Source organism: Nicotiana sylvestris, chromosome 12, assembly GCF_000393655.2.
Source record: "Nicotiana sylvestris chromosome 12, ASM39365v2, whole genome shotgun sequence".
Classification (NCBI taxonomy): domain Eukaryota; kingdom Viridiplantae; phylum Streptophyta; class Magnoliopsida; order Solanales; family Solanaceae; genus Nicotiana; species Nicotiana sylvestris.
The window spans coordinates 132219223-132240289 of record NC_091068.1 but is presented as its reverse complement, the minus strand read 5'-3'; the positions used below and the strand labels follow the sequence as shown (position 1 = coordinate 132240289).

Sequence of the window (21067 nt, the reverse complement as noted above, 5' to 3'; positions counted from 1 at the left end):
GTTAACCCGGGAGAAGGTGTTAGGCATTCCCGGGCTCCGTGGTTCTAGCACGGTCGCTCAACTGTTGTATTTGATTTTATCTGATTTTAACACATGCTAGCTTATGTGCCTTTTATTTAATTTTGAACCGCTTTTATTATAATTATTTTTTTAAAAAAAGAATTGCAACGTCGTGAAATGTGTCTCGAACCATGTCGCAATCAATGCACCCGTGGTTGTTAATACATTTTGACTCCGTTGAGATTTGGATTTGGGTCGCATCAATGCGCACCCGAGTTTTAAGAATGTAATTTTATTAAAATCGTACCTAAAGCAACTACGCCTTTTAAATTTGTGCATGCCAGGGAGAATTCAACTAATGACACACCTCGACTTCTAAAGGATTAAAATTAATTAAGTGAGGGCCATGAGAATTTGCTAAATGGCACGCCTCGAAATCTACTCAACTAAACGAATTGAAGATATTCATATTTAAAGCTAATTCGAAATTTAATATCACAACTACGTCACAGGAACCGTACCCGTAGCTATGATGATTTATTTAATTAACGTACCTAAAACAAGCTACGACTAGTCTAAAACACAACTTATGTTGCCAAGTAAAAAAAATATTTTTAAGGAATTAATCTTACATAAACAAAAATAACATTGCACCAAAAAGATGATAAAAAAACATACGAAGCCCAACTTAAATAACAGTAAAAAAAAACCATCCAACTATTAGCATGATAAACATACAGAAACAAACCATAAAATAATTAATCAACAGGATTAGGAAGAAACCCATAGTACCTGATAACGTAGATTCCATAGCAAAAGCATTAAAACTTTCTATTCCAGTGTCATCACAATCTCTCATTCTCAGAAGCGCACAACAAAACATTTAAGCCAAATAATTTTCCATGTCTTGATCTAGTAGACAACTCCAAGTGAGATTTACAGCAGAATAAAGCCGACAAAACTTGAGCAGCGAACAACAAAAATGGCTTGGACGCCTTTGACCGGAAATTTGAACGGCAATCTCGATCGACCTTAGCTAAACCTTGACTGCTGGAGTTATTTTGGAGTTGCTTTTCATGGTGTTTTTCAGCAGGTATAAGAGTGATTTACAGCTGGTTTACATGGTGTTCTTTAGCTGGATCCCTGCCGTCAAAATGGAGTGGAAGGTGGTCGTTTTGAACTATTTTCACCGCAGCTGGGGGGTTGTTTTAGGATATGGTATGAGAGTTGGGCTGGGGGAGAAGAGAGAAGTGGTCAATGGCTAAGCATGGCTACCAGCCTGCCAGCTCGCCGGAGAAGACGACGGTATTGGGTGGTTCAATGGTGGAGGAACAATGGCGCTAGGGACTGTCTAAAGTTCCATGAAGAAGATGAAGATCTTGGGGTCTCTAGCATGTGTATTGCGGCTGATTTTCCATTGTCTTAGGTATTTTTCGCTTTTTGTTCGCTACTTCTTCTAATTTTGTCCAGAAGACGATGAAAAGGGTCCGGCTCTTCTGAAAAATTGCGCAGCTTTTATGTCTATCCCCCTCGTTTCTTTTCATCCGTGTTTTATATAGTATCTATTCTAGGGTTTTTGGGTAGGGTTTTTAGGTTAAGGGGTATAGGCCTAGGAATTATGGGCTTGACAATTGTGGGCTAGGTCCAAAATTAGACCAGAAAATGGGTTGCTCGAGCCCAAGCTCTATTCCTTTGCCGCGAATGAGATTAAAAATACGCGCCCATCTATTAATTAGTCCTACTATTAAAATAATTATTAAAACAAAACTAACCATTAAACAAACCTATTTTTTGTATTTTCAAACATTATATTAAAAATAAAAATACGATACTATTTTTATATATATATTTTTTAGATTAAAAATGACTACAAAATATTAATGAACTTATTTTTTGTAATTTTTGTTTTCTTGTACTAAAATAAAGTAAAAGAGTCAAAATTACTTAAAATATCTATATTATGCCTAAATTAAATATTTTACGCTAATATATAAAAGATCTTGGGGAGGGTCAAAAATCACATGTCTACAACTAGTAAAGCCCTTATTTTCACATTTGACTTAATGGCCATTTTTCCCTCCAAAATTAGTTAATAAATTTTGATTATCCCAAAACATTGATCCCATAAATCATCATTCTCTCATGCATGGGAAGATAAAAAGCCTTCGTATATACGGATGACAGCCTTCGTATATTCTCTCATTACATTTTTTTTAAATGCAATTTATATGGATGGGAAGATCAAAAGTCTATTATGTATACATAATATTGTTTTTTCATTTATACGTTATTCCTTGTCATACCATATACTTATGCTAAGAGAGCTTTCATTAAACACATAATTCACCACCCTTCCCTAAACCTAAACATGAATGCTAACCTAGAAACTAGTTTGAAGCCATTAAACCCGAATAACGGCCTAGAAACTAGGTCAGCACAACTAAGGAATGCATTACACATATCATTGGGGTTGAATTCGGACGACAGTTTGATGAATGAAGATTAGTTGATCGACATTGATTCAGATGACAACTTCAATGATGGAGAAAATCATGTTGACGATGTTTCTGCTGCTGCTACTGATGATGATGATGATAATGGTGATAATCATGATGATGGCGGCCATTAATTAGAGTAAGAGGGAGAAGTTGGAGAGGACAGGGAAATGCCTAATGAGTTCAATGAAGAAGATCTCATAATTGGTCCAATTACTGGGATGCGGTTCAGTAGTAAGGATGTTATGTTTGATTTTTACAAAGAACATGCAAGATTATCGGGGTTTTGCATTGTCAAAAGAACATCAAATAAAAAAGGTGGTGATATCGTTAGGTATGTGCAATATGGTTGTGGTAGGTCTAGGAAACCAAGGAATAAGCATGTTACCAAGAGGAGGAACTGTCGTGCTAGAATAAATGGAAATTTGGAGGAGAATGGTTCGTGGCGTGTTTCAAAGGTGGTTAAAAAACATAATCATCAATTGGAACCAGCACTATCGCGATTGATGGCTGGACACATATCGCTTAATAAGTCTCTTAAGAGAACTCTTGCAACCAAATATATTGCTGGCTTAAGACCCTAAAAAAATATAAGAGTCGTTGAAGTACTTGCTGGCCCCGAAAATTTGGGTTGTACACCAAAAGACTGTAGAAATTAAATTTTGAAGAGTAGAAAGCTTCAGTTGCAAGAAGGGGATGCACAATCATTACTCAAGTTCTTCAGTGACATGCAACAAAAAGATAGGGAATTTTACTACTTCGTAGATGTGGATGGTTTTGGTCGACTTCGTAATGTCGTATGGGTTCATTCACACTCTAAGGTTGCATATGAGGAGTTCCATGATGTAATATGCCTTGATACCACATATCTTGTGAATCGATACAATATGCCATTTGCTTCATTTGTTGGTGTCAACCAGCATAGGCAGTCCATACTTTTGGGATGTGCTCTTATGTCTAGTGAGGATATAACAAGTTACAAATGGTGCTATCTACATGGCTTGGGGATCTAAACAATGTTCATCCATTAGCTATCATGACTGACCAATGTGATAGTATTAAGGCTGCCATCAATGCATTGATGCCAAATACGGTACATAGATATTGTATATGACACATACTCGCAAAGTTGCCTACGAAGTTAAGCGGAGTTCTTGATAGTAAGATTGCAAAGGCAGAATTTAAGGCTTTAGTCCTTGATAGCATTAACGTTGCTGAGTTTGAGAGACGGTGGACTGATTATATTGAAAAATATAACTTAGATGGAAGGGATTGGTTTTATAAGCTTTATTTGGAGAAAGAGAAATGGGTTCTTGTATACCTCAATGACCACTTTTGGGCTGGGATGTTGTCCACACAAAGAAGTGAAGGAATGCATGCTTTCTTTGACGGATTCATCACCCGCCAAAGCACTTTGAAGCTATTTATTCAGCAATATGAGTTAGCCATAAGAACTAAGCTCGAGAAAGAATTGGAAGCTGAATATAGGTCAAGGTGCTTTGAACCAAAATGTTTATCTGAATTTGCATAGGAGGAAAAATTTCAAACACGTTATACTCGTGAAGTGTTTGAAATTTTTTCAAGTAAAGTTAAGGAAATTGTACCGTTGTGAAATCAGCACCCTTGAAGACCATTAACCAACAACTGGAGTGGAGAATTACATCATCGCAGATTATTCGTTCAGGAGTTTTAACACTAGAGATCCATTTGTATTCACGGTTGAATATACACGTATTGACGAATATCTAAGTTGCAGCTGCAAATGGTTTGAAACAAGAGGTATTCTATGCTTCCATATATGTCACGACCCAAAATTCACTAAGGGTTGTGATGGCGTCGGACACTGCTGTCAGACAAGCCAACCAAGTTACTTGATTAAGTTCTCATTTTAACAATTTGAAAACTAAGGTTTTCCTTCAATTTTAATAGTAAAAGACAATCTTTACAATGTAAATAAAAGAATGTTTGGGAGTAAATATAAGATACCCCATAATCATCCCAGAACCCGGTGTCACAAGTGCATGAGCATTTACTAAGAAGGAAATAAAATGCAACAACCGTCCAGAATATAATATTGGACAGAAAATAAATACAGATAACTGAAAGAGACTCTACTGGCTGCGGGTCGCCTTGAGAAGTGCAACTCACCTAAGTTTCCGTATCAACCATGCTGCTACGCCCAGTAGGCCCCTAGAGATACATATGCCTGTGCAACAAAAATGCACAAAAGTGTAGTATGAGTACGAAAATAACGTGTACTCAATGAGTATCCCTTCTAATCTCGAAGAAGTAGAGACGAGAGGTCGACTTTGACATTTACAAGTGGTCCAATAATAATATAGTGAAAATGTGAGAAAATCATGAATTTTTATAAAGTAATTATAAACTGGTAAAAAAAATCAGATAATAGGTAAACAACATCTCAAATAAGTACGAATTTCCAAAGTTACTTTTCATTATGCTTATCAACTATATCTGGCCAGGGAAGGCAAATATTATCACATAACATTCTCAGGCAAGAAATACAAGTATGCGCATATCATGCCGAGGTCGTACGACCCGATCCAATAGAAATGTAAAATGTGCACTGCCGAGGGTCGAACGGCACGAACCATAGATGTATCAATTACCCCTCTCGCGCGTTATATATGCGATGCGGTCAACATTAAATAAACAAATACCCCGCTCGCGAATCATACATGCGATGCAGGCACACATAGATATATACAGTCAAACAGCCAATTAAGAGTTTATCGAGAAATATTTATTCCAATAAAAGCCAATTCTCTTTTAATGATTTAAGAAAAATGAAGTTTAACTCGTTTAGAAATTCATTTACTAATTCGATGAGATTTAAGCAATTCAAGCTGTTAATAAGTTTACAAATATTCCAAGTATAGCATGCTTTTGGGTGCTAGACTACCCGGACAATAACATAATAGTAGCTACGCACGGACTCTCGTCACCTCGTGCATACGTAGCCCCCACAAATAGGAGCACATAACCAATTAAATCACCTATGGGGACAATTTCCTCTTATAAGGTTAGAAAGGAGACTCACCTCGCTCCGAAGCCTATGCTCCGGTTCAAGAACGCGCTCAAACCTCCAATTTGGAACCGAACGATCCAAAACTATTCAAATAGGGTAAGAAATAGTCAATACATGTTCAAAAGTTAATATTCTAATTATTAAACCAATTTCCCAAGCTTAAGTGTAAGGTTCCTAAAATTCATCCCCGGGCCCGCGTGCCCGGATTCCGAAATTTTCCAAAGGAAGTTGTTCTTTATAACCTAAAAATCAAGAATAAATGATTTCTAATCAATTCCATAACCATTTTCGTAGTTAAATCTAACTTTTATTAAAACCCTAGGTCTTGCTCTAACCCCCTTGATTTTTACCTAACTTCTAGTGTTTAATCTACCTAATACGCAAGTATTAAACTAAGGATGGGTGGGGTAACTTACCTCACAATGCTAAGTGGAAGTCTTCTCTCCAAAGCTCCCAAAATTGCCAATGGAAGAGTGTATAAGTGATAAAAATGGCTAAGAACTCGTATTAAATGAACCTCACTGCCTCAGTGATTTCCGCATTTGCGAGAAGATGATCGCATCTGCGAAATGGGGAGAGAAGGATGGGACCGTTTCTGCGGTCTGGAGACCGCATCTGCGGAGCCGCATATGCGGTTCCTGGCCTGGCTTGCTTGGGCCGCTTCTGCGATGCTAGGACTGCTTCTACGGTCTCGCACCTGCGGTCCACCAACCGCAGGTGCGGTTATGACAGAAGCAGCAACCTTCAGCTCTTCTCAAAATTCCCCTTTTCGATATGTTAACCACCCAGAATCCACCCGAGGCCCTCGGGACCCTAACCAATCATATCAACCAGTCCCAAAACACATTACGGACTTGCTCAAGGCCTCAAATCATATCAAACAACGCTAAAATCTCGAATCGGCCTCCAATCCAAGCTTTATGAACTTTAGAATTTCAAACTTCTACTTTCGATGTTTAAACCTATCAAATCACGTCCGATTGACCCCAAATTTTGCACACAAGTCGTATTCAACATTACGGACCTACTCCAACTTTCAGAATCGGATTCCGACCCCTATATCAAAAAGTCAACTCTCGGTCAAACTTCCCAAAAACCTTCAAATTTCTATCTTTAGCCAAACGACCTCAAAATGACCTACGGACCTCCAAATTCACTTCCGATCGCGCTCCCAACTCCAGAATTACCACACAGAGCTATTCCAAGACTCGGAATTCCAAACGAACATCGATAACACTAAAATGCATTTCAACCCAAACTTATGAAATTCTTCCAAAACGCTAACTTACACAATAGGCGCCAAAACGCTCCCAGGTCATCCAAAATCCAATCCGGGCATATGCCCAAGTTCGAAATCAACATACGAACCTGCTAGAACCTTCAAATCCCGATTCTGAGGTCGTTTACTCAAAAATCCAATCGTAGTTAATTCTTTCAACTTTAAGCTCCCGAAATGAGAATTCTCTTTCCAAATCAACTCTGAACTTCCCGAAATTCAATTTCGACCACGCGTACAAGTCATAACACCTGAAATGAAGCTGCTCATGGCCTCAGACGGCTGAACGACATGCTAGAGCTCAAAACGACCGGTCGGGTCATTACATTCTCTCCCACTTAAACATACGTTCGTCCTCGAACGTGTTGAGAACTACACTGAAGTAGTCTGACATCACTGTTTAACACCTCATGCACCTTCCCGTGCTACCACAACTCAGTTGAGCACATTAGCTCGATCAATTCTGAAGATATTCCCTTTTATTCAAGCAAATAAGCCTTAGAGCCCAATTCCAACATCCGGAATTCTATGCCAGACCTGTTTCCAACATACGCTCACCATGTCAATAACTACACGTAGCGCCAAGACGTGATTGCATACCTTAGCTGAACTCACACCTTGCACCATTTTACTCATAGGACCACAATAACATTCTATGATCAATTTAATCAAAATTCCACGAATCTGATGCTCCCATTGCACCGCATGACATACATAGCTCTTACTCTAACTCTTACAATACCGCCACGACGGAAGATAGGCATAGAAATTCATAACTTATTGCTGAATCAACAAATCATTGGGTCTATACCCCTGACAAGAACCCTTACCTCATTCTAAGCCAAATAATGGTCATAGTTCCTTAATATACTTCATATGATCAGATTGCACTGATCCTAAATCCGATGACCTCGACTCACCCAGTACGAACTGCTCAGGCAATAAGTCACACCGGATATGACTAAAAGTCTCATATGACGCCACCATGTGCCAATAGGCTACCAATTCGAACGCGATACAAAAGGAAAACGAACTCTGAAAGGAAAATCCAATTACCCCGCTCACGAATCATACATGCGACGCGGTCAACATGCTAAACAAACACCCCGCTCGCAAACCATACATGCAACGCGGGCACACAGCTAATATGAGTTTTCCTCATAAAATAGGAAACAAAACACATAAAAACAGATACGAAGAACTGTACTCAGCATGACATTGTTGCGGCATGCAACCCTATTCAAATACATACCCATGGCGGCGTGCCACCCGATCTACACATAGAACTCACATAAGGAGATATACATCGAGCTAAATTGCTCATTACGGCAAGATACCGAATATCGGTCATAAGCACGCTAGGTGCATAATACCATTTCCCTAGGGAGACATATAGCGTTATAAGTTACAAACTCAAGCACAACTGAGGTGCGATATACGATCTGAATCTCAAGAGCTAGCCTGCTCATATAACCTCACCTCTACGCGGAACCTTAACATATAAGAAATTCACCAAGCCGTCTCACAACTCATACGTCGCAATATATCATTACATGAGATATCTGACGATGAAATAACACCCCGACTACTCTTCCATAAGGAGAGCATTGCTAAGATAAACACATCTGGCCTGATATAGAGCCCAGATTCACATTTAAATCCATCCACCGACCTCAAGTCGATCCTGATCGTACCAAACTAGGCCAATAACTTTTCAAAGGCCCATAATAACTTCCCTTTTCTCATAACACACAAGAACAACTATCACAACCGGAGTGATCCCCCACGGTCCACAACACAACAAGCTGAGTGCCCTCCAGGCATCAAATTCTCAATTTAACGACATTACTGCAATCTTCACACTCAGTTTAACTTCTTCAATCAATCAAGTGATTACATGTCACACTTATACAACCTTCCTGTGGGGCTCGCTCCTAAAACCTTCCGTAACAGATAACAGGGCTGTACCTCCAAACCACCCAGCCGCACTAACGCTGAAAAGCGATCAAGAATCCTTAACCAGGATGCAAAGTCGTTTTCACAAAACACCGATCTCAGGTGATGCTGAAGACAATACCCACTTTCTTTAAACATCGAAACTCCTTTCCTGCTCGTCCGAGATCGTGACATCCTTGCCATCATCGAATTGCAACCTTGATCCCACTTCAGATTCCATACCACTCACTGCACCCAACATGCCAATATACGATAGAACACGCCTTTTATCATAACTCTGGAACCACTAATAGGTTAACATTTCACCATATAAAAACTTTTCACTTAACTCCCTTCAGGAGAACCATGGCAACGCACAGGTGAATTCTCATAACCATAGAATATGAAAATATCTAAGTAGTGGACTAAGCCACCATAGCACTTCCGGGATCCGCCTACACATAACAGACCATAACAGAAGAATACTTCTGAACATGCCACAAATCACATGCATAACTTGATCACGCTGAAGGGACTGATCTCTACCACCAACATGCCAACTCAACTATGGCTAAACAATCTATCTTCTTTCGATTTACCTTGATTTCCTTAGAAATAACAATAACTCCATTCAACACATAACACACTCCATTCACACTCACCCTGAATGACCTTGAATCACGAGACCATGTTGTCTCAAATCCCACGAACCATTTCATACCTCCCAAATGCTACACTGCAACCCGAAACATCATAGAGCATTCTGGGCCTCTTCTCATAAGTTGCTACAAAATCTTGATTCTTAACCATACTTGTAGGCTCAAAATCATTAGGCATTACATTTTAACTTTTGAATTCACTAGGACCGTAGTTGAGAGCCACCCGCTCTGACTTGGCCTCGAATATGATCAACTTTACGAACCTTATAGCACATGAATACCCTCACGGCGAAGCACCCGGCGGAATCACTTCCCTTGAAACCCGCATCTATACAAGGCATAAATCTGGAATCCTTCCCCAAGTCTGAACATGAGCCAATAAGGCCAACTATCGCACACCTTTAACAATTCCTTTGTTCAAATTACCACTTATGTTCTCTTCCCATAATTGAAATAACTTATCAATATGCTACTAACCAGAAACCTTGCAAGTAGTTAACCATGCAATACATCATAGGCGATGAGACTCTCCCACTTAGCTTGAAGCCACCATTACACAACTCTGGAATTCACCAAGATTCTTTATCTCTTATTGACATAACCTTGCGCAATTAATCGCCCAAATTCTTGGAATCTTTCTGTAGAACCCCCTTTTTATACTCTGAATCATCAATCATATTCACACAACCGATCTCTTTGCTGTATAACCAATAGAATTCTTCGTAGAAGCTTCGCCAACCCTGCCACCACCGATCTGCTCACTGGAGATAACCCACCTGTGGAAATCACTTCCCGGCATCTTCCAACGTTGCTGCACGGGGCACAATCACTACGACATCAATAACCCATCCTGAGTCCGAGCTCACTCTATAGCTGCACAAGTCCATTCACCCCTCGTGGACATCAATTAGATGTGCGGCAATATCCTTCCAATTCAAAGTTATGTTGTATCCTTCTTCATGTCAAGCATTGTATCAAATCTTCTGCCGCATAATGTCCCCATGCTTCAAATTAACTCTGTAGGCCCCAATCACTAACCTCTAAAATTCTCAAATCATTCCAAACTCTCCTTAAGGTGCGTAGTCATCCTACCACAATGCCCATATCCAACTCCGCCACTCTCCCACTTTGGCGGAACTCATCCCTTTAATCGACCACTCGACCTTTGCTTCTTACACCTAGCCTTCTATAAATCTTAGCCACCGCCTGCCACTTCCCATCTTTCCTCATCATTTGCTGCTCAATTGTTTCCTTAAATAAAATCTTTCTTCATAGCACTTGAACCCACAATCGCAACCAACTTTAAACCTTTCTGAAGGTCATCTTTCTCGAGCCGCCAATATTAGAAACACTGATTCAACCCTGAACCACCTTACCCCGCGATATCTAACCGTCGTTTCTCCAATATTATTTCATAATGTCCTAATCCAAGGCGAATTGTAGAAGATCATAACACCGGTGAACTTAACAAATACCATTAAGGACGACGACACTACATCGTAGATGAACATTCCACCACGCTCGAAAATGCCAAGTCCCGTTACCCATCAACCCAAACTGGAACACTCTTAGCCCGATTGCCTTTCCCTTGCCAGGAATAAAATACCGAACCTCTAGATCATGCACTGAGTAAACCTCCCTTCAAGTCATTCACTGCCCTAACACGTAGGTAAACATCCTACCATCATAACAATACCGCGGAACAATTGTTCATAGGAATCATGGCGACTTGTGCCTAGCCTCAGAGCTCTCATAAGTACCGCTACTGAGCTGAAACAATAGAATATCCTTCCACAAGACGACAATATTAGTCCAATCAACTATGTCGGGAGAAATACCCTGCACCACATCTGTAGTACCATTACAATTCTTCATTTCTCGATTTACAAAAAGCGGTTCGCATCGCGTAAGATTGAGTAGGAAAGAAACAAAGGCATAAGCCTCAAGGAATGAAATCGAACGATGAGGAATCAAGAAGGGAAGTACTTCTAACAGCCCTGTAGCCTCCCGAAGATAAGTACAGACGTCTCTATACCGATCCGCGAGACTCTACTAGACTTGTTCATGACTCGTGAGACCTAAGGGAACCTAGTGATCTGATACCATGTTGTCATGACCCAAAATTCACTAAGGGTCGTGATGGCGCCGGACACTACTATCAGGCAAGCCAACCAAGTTACTTGATAAAGTTCTCATTTTAACAATTTGAAAACAAAGGTTTTCCTTCAATTTTAATAGTAAAAGACAATCTTTACAATATAAATAAAAGAATGTTTGGGAGTAAATACAAGATACCCCATAACCATCCCAGAACGCGGTGTCACAAGTGCATGAGCATTTACTAAGAAGGAAATAAAATGCAACAATCGTCCGGAATACAATATTGGACAAAAATGAATACAGATAACTGAAAGAGACTCTGCTGGCTGTGGGTCGCCTTGAGAAGTGCAGCTCACCTAAGTCTCTGTATCAACCATGTTGCTACGCCCAGTAGACCACTAGAGATACATATGCATGTGCAACAACAATGCACAGAAGTGTAGTATGAGTACGAAAACAACGTGTACTCAATGAGTATCCCGTCTAATCTCAAAAAAGTAGAGACAAGAGGTCGACTTTGACATTTACTAGTGGTCCAATAACAATATAGTGAAAATGTGAGGAAATTATGGATTTTTATAAAGCAATTATAAACTCGTAAAAAAAACCAGATAACAGGTAACAACATCTCAAATAAGTATGGATTTCGAAAGTTTACTTTTCATTATGCATATCATCTATATCTGGCCAGGGAAGGCAAATATTATCACATAACATTCTCAGGCAAGCAATACAAGCATGCGCATATCATGCCGAGGTCGTACAGCCCAATCCAACAGAAATGTAAAATGTGCACTGCCGAGGGTCGAACGGCACGAACCATAGATGCATCTATTACCCCGCTCGCGCGACATACATGCGACGCGGTCAACATTAAATAAACAAATACCCCACTCGCGAATCGTAATGCGACGCGGGCACACATAGATAAATACAGTCAAACAACTAATTAAGAGTTTATCGAGAAATGTTTATTCCAATAAAAGCAAATTCTCTTTTAATAATTTAAGAAAAATGAAGTTTAACCCGCTTAGAAGTTCATTTACTAATTCGATGTGATTTAAGCAATTCAAGCTGTCAATAAGTTTACAAATATTCCAAGTATAGCATGCTTTTGGGTACTAGACTACCCGGACTACAGCATAATAGTAGCTACGCACGGACTCTCATCACCTCGTGCGTACGTAGCCCCCACAAATAGGAGCACATAACCAATTAACTCACCTATGGGGACAATTCCCTCTTACAAGGTTACAAAGGAGACTCACCTCGCTCCGAAGCCTATGCTCCGGTTCAAGAACGCGCTCAAACCTTCAATTTGGGACCGAACGATCCAAAACTATTCAAATAGGGTAATAACTAATCAATACATGTTCAAAAGTTAGTATTCTAATTATTAAACCAATTTCCCAACCTTAAGTGCAAGGTTCCTAAAATTCATCCCCGGGCTCACGTGCCCGGATTCCAAAATTTTCCAAAGGAAGTTGTTCTTTATAATCTAAGGATCAAGAATATATGATTTCTAATCAATTCCATAACCCTTTTCGTAGTTAAATCTAACTTTTATTAAAACTCTAGATTTTGCTCTAACCCCCTTGATTTTTACCTAATTTCTAGTGTTTAATCTACCTAATATGCAAGTATTAAACTAAGGATGGGTGGGGTAACTTACCTCACAATACTAAGTGGAAGTCTTCTCTCCAAAGCTCCCAAAATCTCCAATGGAAGAGTGTAAAAGTGATAAAAAATGCCTAAGAACCCATATTAAATGAACCTCACTGCCTCAGCGATTTCCACATCTGCGGTCAGGGGACCGCATCTCCGGTCAGGGGATCGCATCTGCGGTCCCGCATCTGCGAGAAGATGACCACATTTGCGAAATGGGGAGAGAAGGTTGGGACCGTTTCTGCGGTCTGGAGACCGCATTTGCGGAGTCGCATCTGCGGCTTAGGAGTTGCTTCTGCGGTTCCTAGCCTAGCTTGCTTGGGCCGCTTTTGGGATGCTAGGACCGCTTCTGCGGTATCGCACCTGCGGTCCACCAACCACAGGTGCGGTTATGACAAAAGCAGCAACCTTCAGCTATTCTCAAAAATCCCATTTTCGATCCGTTAACCACCCAGAATCCACCCGAGGCCCCCGAGACCCCAATCAATCATAGCAATCAGTCCCAAAACACATATGGACTTGCTCGATGCCTCAAATCATATCAAACAATGCTAAAATCTCGAATCGACCTCCAATCCAAGCTTTATGAACTTTAGAATTTCAAACTTCTACTTTCAATGTTTAAACCTATCAAATTACGTCCGATTGACCCCAAATTTTGCACACAAGACGTATTCAACATTACAGACCTACTCCAACTTTCGGAATCGGATTCTGACCCCTATATCAAAAAGTCAACTCTCGGTCAAACTTCCCAAAAACCTTCAAATTTCTATCTTTAGCCAAACGACCTCAAAATGACCTATGGACCTCCGAATTCACTTCCGATCACGCTCCCAACTCCAGAATCACCATACGAAGCTATTCCTAGACTCAGAATTACAAACGGACATCGATAACACTGAAATGCACTTCAACCCAAACTTATGAAATTCTTCCAAAATGCTCACTTCCACAATAAGCGCCAAAACGCTCCTGGGTCATCCAAAACCCGATCCAGGCATATGCCCAAGTCCGAAATCATCATACGGACCTGCTAGAACCTTCAGATCCCGATTTCGAGGTCATTTACTCAAAAATCCAATCTTAGTTAATTCTTTCAACTTTAAGCTCCCGAAATGAGAATTCTCTTTCCAAATCAACTCTGAACTTCCCGGAATTCAATTCCAACCATGTGTACAAGTCATAATACCTAAAATGAAGCTATTCATGGCCTCAGACTACTGAATGATGCGCTAGAACCCAAAACGACCGGTCGGGTCGTTACAATATACTTAAGGTGTTGTCTCATAAGAGGATTAAAAACGGTAATGAGAGGTATATATTGAGAAGGTGGAGAAAAGAAGTTGTTCGTCCGCACTTGAAATGTTTCTTTCTTGGAGGTTACCAACGTATGACTTCTGAATACATGATGTACAGGGAACTATTAAAGCATTTTGAACGGGTTTGTGATATTGCATTTGTCACTGAAGTGATGAGGCGATATATTAAGTATCATTTGAACAGATTGGAGCATGAACTTTTGAATTGGGATGGTGATCATATGATAGTTCCAAATTGGGAATTGGAAGATACACATGATGGTATGGGTGAGGGTGAGGGTGAGGGTCGGAGTGAAGATGAGGGTAAGGGCGAGGGTGAAGGAAGAAATATAAGAGATCCTAGATATGCAGCTTCTGGTGGACGTCCAAGGTTGAATAGATATAGAGGGCGAATTGATTCATACTTTAGAAGTTCACAAACGGGTGGTGGAAGTGGAGTTAGAGGTAATAGGAGGGGTAGAGGTGGTGGTAGAGAAGTTGGCAAAGGTGGTGGTAGAAGTGGTGGCATAGGTCGTGGTAGAAGTGGTGGTAGAGGCCGTGGTAGAGGTGGTGGAAATACCGGGATAGCGAAGGAATTGAGGTAAAGTATAATAAATTATTATTATATTTTTTTCGAAAAATACATTGCTTATTAGTGTTATTTACTTTATAAAGCAAGATGATGCAATAATACTATCACAGAGTAGCTTGCCTGATCTAAACGATGAAGCAAACTGGGAAATAGAAGACTTGTCCGTTTAGTTTGAGATGATTTAAGTTTGAATCATATTTAATTTGATTTGAGATAAATTTTTTTGAATTTTTTGACTTTGTTTTGTAATAATTTAAACGTGTGGTATTATAATTATCATTGTAAAAAAAATCATTTTATTGTTACTTCATTTTAGTTTGAAGGACTAGACTAACAAAATGTGATTAGTTGCAACTAGTACAGATTGTGAAAGACTTCAGAACATTATAATCAGTTCAAACTAAGAACTAAAATACTCACATTCAGTTACTAAAACCCTACCCTTCAACCCTACTTTCAACATTCAACTTAAAACCCTACCTTCAACAGTTATCTATCCCTACCTTCAACCCTTACATTGCACGTTTTCCCCCCAGAAAATTTCAACATTCAACTGCAACCAATTTCTAACCCTAACTTCAACCAAATACTCCATGAGTTTATTGTAAAATTAGTGTAACCGTTCCTCTTTAAATACAAAATCTACTCATTTAACTTCCCTATGTAGCATTTACTAGATCTTACAATACATTAACCTATTTAACTTCCCTATGAAGCATTTACTATTATTTTATATTATTATTATTTTATGTATTTTTGCTCTTTATTCCCCTTTCAATATTTTTGTATATTGAAAGGGTAGATATAAAGGACACTGCCACCATAAGGCAGAATTAACAAAAAACAAAAGTATTTACTAAACATTCTATTAAAAAAGAATTACTATGGTAAAGAAAACCAATATGATGATTGTAATTTCATAACATTAACACATCAACATACATGAAAATAAAATATAGTAAAGGGATAGAAAAAAACAATACAAATCCTAATCAATTTCAACCGAATTATTATCAGAAGTTCCTTCTCCCTTCAATTCAACATTGAAGTCAACATATAGTGGTGCAACATCAACCAACGTAAATTTGACGATGAAACCTCGCTTGACATAATTGTCCAAAACAAAAAGTTTCCAGCCTGCCTTGAACCTTCTTCTATCACCAACGCTCATATTTACATACCACTCTTGCCATGATAGTGAAGAAGCGCGGTGTCTACTGTTGGAGGGAGATGCTTGTAGATTTTTCTTGGAATATACTTTAAAAAAACATTACTATTAAGTTTCGGAAAATATGAAACTGAATCAACATATACAATACTGACACATATATATTTTCTGGAGTTAAGGTATAAAAACAAAAGTGTTTTATGTAAAAACAAAATCAGTTAGGATTAACTCAAGAAGTTATTGTAATATCCAAAGAAATAAAGTTTAAAAGACATAATAATTTACCAGATCGTCGTAGTTGATGTATGAATCAGTCATAACCACTTCAAATGTTGGAGGGCACTCTTCTTCATTATCACTGCTAGTAGAAGAGTAAGATAGGACGCGTTTAGTAGAGGGAGAGGCATCCATAATTTAGGGTTTGTAGGTGAGTGTGTTTTTCATAGTTTAGGGTTTGAGTATGTGACTATATATGGGGGGTCAACCCAGTCCAAAAAATATTTCAAATTTGAGCGGCTTTTTTTGGTTCAATTTTGGCAAATTCCGTTTGGCAAATTAATGGTGTTGGTAGAAATAAATGGTGTTAGTTGAAATAAATGGTGTTAGATGAAATAAATGTGTTATTTTGTCTTCTCCATTCCAAAAGAATCCGAGAGAAGAATTGATTTTAAAAAAATTAAAAATATTCTTTGAAAATAATTTCATCCGGAAGAAATGAAAAAAACAAAGAAGACCAATATGATTCAATTTCGTTTTTTTAATGATAATTAAAAACGAAAAATATTATAGTAAACAAGATCAATATGAAGATTGAAATTTTTAAACATAATATCAACAAAATAAAGCACAACAACCATAACTAAAGCAACATACATGAAAATAGAAAATAATAAAAGGATAAATCAACACAAATACATCCTAGAAACTATTCAATCTCAACCGTATGAAGTTCCTTCTCCCTTCATCCTAGAAAATATGAAATTGAATCAAAGAAATAAAGTTTAAAAAGACATAACAATTTACCAGATCGTTGTAGTCGATGTCTGATTCAGTCAAAATCACTTCAAATGACAGAGGATTCTCTTCTTCATTATCACTGCTAGTAGAAGAGTAAGATAGGGCAATAGTGCTAGTAGAAGAGCAAGATAAGGCTTGTTTGGTAGGAGAGGCATCCATAGTTTAGGATTTGAGTATGTGAGTGCATTTTAGGTCTTTAGGTTAGAGTATGTGACCATATATATGGGGCCAACCCAGTCCAAAAAAATATTTCAAACACCCTCCTAATCAAAAAGGGTGTATTAAATAGTGCTAATTAATGTTTTAACTTTCCTATGTAGTATTTACTCTTACACTACATTAACATCCCAAGAGTTCAAAACCGTTCCTCTTTGAATACAAATAACATACCAACCCATCTCTTCCATTTTAGTTTTTTTGAATGATAATTTTAAAAAACAATTATAGTAAATAAGACCAATATGAAGATTGAATTTCATAACATTAATACATCAACAGAAAATAAAAAAAACACATTGCATAACTGGATGAAATTAAAACGTGCATCTAACAAAGGGAAAAAATAACAAAGTGCCACAATAGGGGAAACAATTCAAACACTTCATGAGTTCTTAAAAAAAACTAATTAATCTCGACAGGATCTTCGTGAGTTCCTTGTCTTTTCACTTCAACTTTTAAGACAACAAGGATTTGTGCAATTTCAACTAACTCAAATTTAACCAAACAACCCCACTTGATATCATTCTTCATCACAAAACTTTTTCAGCTGTCTTTGAGCCATCTATGCTCACCAACTTGCAATCCCATAAACCACTCTTTGCCACCATATTGAAGAACTGCGGTGGTATGTGCTTCAGGAATGTGCTCGTAGAAGCATTTTGGAATATGCTGGCAAAATAACACAAGGACAAAGAAACAACTTTGTTTTATAACAGTATTTACAATACTAACTGAATGAAATGTAAACTTACCCATGTAAAAAAAAGGCAGATTGTTGATTAGCCAAATTTTCCAAAAAAAAAGAAAAGGATCTCATTTACCATATAGTCTTGTTTGATGTATGAATCTTTCAGAAGCACTTCAAATGTTGGATTTCACTCTCCACCATTATCATTAGAATAGGAGGCGGATGGGGATCATTTAGGAGCACTGGGAGAGGGGTTCATGGTTGGTTTCTAGGGTTTGGGTAAGAGGGAGGGTCGTTTAGTTTTTTGTATTGAGAGTTGTGTGTGTGAATTTGTGTGTGTATATATATATATACACGACCAAATATTAATATAAAAAAACAAGAAAAGAGGTAAGAAACACTCTAGTTTTTTACGAATTAAACATGGAAAATAAAACATATTGAAGAATAATGTTTGTAAAATATTTTTATGAATATTCAAAGAATAATGCATATTTTTTTAACAGAAAGCTAAAAAAAAAAGATACAAAAATATTTTTATCAATATTTTTAAGATATACAAAAATACATTGAAGAATACTCGAAAATTATTTTTACGAATAGTTTGTAGTTATATGACCTACGATAATTACATCGTTGCGATTCACAGTTATATAATAGTCGTTTATATTAATTTCATTCATTAAGCTCATACGTATCAGCCAATGGCAACCATAAAAGTCCATCGACTAAGGTTGTAGTCATATGACCTATGATAATTACATCATTGCGATTCATAGTTATATAATAGACATTTATATTTATTTCATTCATTAAGTTCATACGTATCGGCCAATGGCAACCATAAATGTCCACCGACTAAGGTTGTAGTCATATGACCTACGATAATTATATCGTTGCGATTCACGTTTATATAATAGTCGTTTATATTAATTTCATTCATTAAGCTCATACATATAGGCCAATGGCAATCATAAAAGCCCACCGACTAAGGTTTTAGTCATATGACTTACGATAATTACATCGTTGCGATTCACAGTTATATAATAGCCGTTTAGATTAATTTCATTCATTAAGTTCATACGTATCGGCCAATGGCAACCATAAACGTCCACTGACTAAGGTTGTAGTCATAAGACCTACGATAATTACATCGTTGCGATTCACGGTTATATAATAGCCGTTTATATTAATTTCATTCATTAAGCCCATATGTATCGGCCAATGGCAACCATAAAAGTCCACCAACTAAGGTTGTAGTCATATGACCTACGATAATAACATCGTTACGATTCACAGTTATATAATAGTCATTTATATTAATTTCATTCATTAAGTTCATACGTATCGGCCAATGGAAACTATAAATGTCCACCGACTAAGGTTGTTGTCGTATGACCTATGATAATTACATCGTTGCGATTCACAGTTATATAATAGCCGTTTATATTAATTTCATTCATTAAGCTCATACATATCGGCCAATGGCAACCATAAAAGTCCACCGACTAAGTGTAATGGCCCGACCGGTCGTTTTGAGCTCTAGCGCGTCGTTCAGTAGTTTGGGGCCATGAGCAGCTTCACTTCAGGTATTATGACTTGTACGTGTGGTCGGAATTGAATTTTGGGGAATTCGGAGTTGATTTGGAAAGAGAATTCTCATTTCGGAAGCTTTAAGTTGAAAGAATTGACTAAGATTGGATTTAAGATTAAACGACCTCGGAATCGAGATCTGAAGGTTTCAGAAGGTTCGTATGATGATTTTGGACTTGGGCGTATGCCCGGATCAGGTTTTGGATGACCTGGGAGCGTTTTGGCGCCTATTGTGGAAGTTAGCATTTTGGAAGAAATTTCATAAGTTTGGGTTGAAGTACATTTCAATGTTATCGATGTCCGTTTGGGATTCCAAGTCTGGGAGTAGCCCCGTATGGTGATTCTGGAGTTAGGAGCAAGATCGGAAGTGAATTTGGAGGTCCGTAGGTCATTTTGAAGTCATTTGGCTTAAGATAGAAATTTGATGGTTTTTGAGAAGTTTAACCGAGAGTTTGACTTTTTGATATCGGGGTCGGATTCCAATTCCGAAAGTTGGAGCAGGTCCGTAATGTCGAATATGACTTGTGTGCAAAGTTTAAGGTCAATAGGACGTGATTTGACGGGTTTCAGCATCGAATGTAGAAGTTTGAAATTTCAAAGTTCATAAAGTTTTGATTGGAGTGTGATTCATGATTTCAACGTTGTTTGATGTGTTCATATCATGTTTTGGGACATGTTGGTATAATTGGTTAAGGTCCCGAGGGCCTCGGGTGGATTTTGGAAGGTTAACGGAATGAATTTCGGACCAAAGAGTTGCTGAAATTTTCTGCAGAAAGCTGTTTTGATAGCAACTAGTGCAATCGCGGAGCTGAATTTGGAAGCTTATATCTCGAAATCTATAATTAATCTGAAAAATTGCAAAACATAAAAGTTGTTGCCCTTGCATTCTAGTTTCCATAAAGTTAAACCATTCATGATTTGGACTTATCAGAAAGTTATGATCGATTGAAGATGGCTGGTGGAGCAGTTTTGACAGAATTTTCTAATGCATGGAGCCGAATTTAGAAGCTCATATCTCGGAATATATATAGTGTTATATGGTGTGCAACCCATCAAATGAAAGATCTTCGAGTCTAGTTTCTAAATATTCAAACCGTTTGTCATTTGGATATATCTACAAGGAGTTATGAGCATTTTAACAGAAGGTATACAGCAGGGGAAAATTGTAACAGGATGTACAACCTGCACAACGCAAGGTACAACTCGATGAAGCCTGGGCAGATTGTTTTAAACACGAGTTTTGGCCCATTTCTTTCATTTGGCTAGGACGATTTTGGAGAGGTCAAGGAGATATTTTCACCAAGCAACAC

At 38.2% G+C, this 21067-nt stretch overlaps 2 protein-coding genes across 2 annotated transcripts; both read left to right on the top strand.

The window, feature by feature from the left end:
- Positions 1 to 2665: 2665 nt before the first annotated feature.
- Positions 2666 to 3079, top strand: LOC104227500 (protein FAR1-RELATED SEQUENCE 5-like). Its single transcript, XM_009779748.1, has one exon. The coding sequence runs from the start codon at positions 2666 to 2668 to the stop codon at positions 3077 to 3079; it is 414 nt and encodes a 137-aa protein (XP_009778050.1).
- A 398-nt stretch (positions 3080 to 3477) lies between these two features.
- LOC138883759 (protein FAR1-RELATED SEQUENCE 5-like) lies at positions 3478 to 4026 on the top strand. Its single transcript, XM_070164470.1, has 2 exons — positions 3478 to 3588; positions 3637 to 4026. Exons 1-2 carry the CDS (start codon positions 3478 to 3480, stop codon positions 4024 to 4026), a joined length of 501 nt encoding a protein of 166 aa, XP_070020571.1.
- The last annotated feature ends 17041 nt before the right edge of the window (positions 4027 to 21067 follow it).

Excerpts from the sequence above, each read along its gene's own strand:
- LOC104227500 (XM_009779748.1), top strand. The coding sequence starts at position 2,666 with ATGCCTAATGAGTTCAATGAAGAAGATCTCATAATTGGTCCAATTACT.
- LOC138883759 (XM_070164470.1), top strand. The coding sequence starts at position 3,478 with ATGGTGCTATCTACATGGCTTGGGGATCTAAACAATGTTCATCCATTA. Across the intron at positions 3,589-3,636 it reads ATGCATTGATGCCAAATACG|TTAAGCGGAGTTCTTGATAG; the intron begins GTACATAGATAT and ends TTGCCTACGAAG.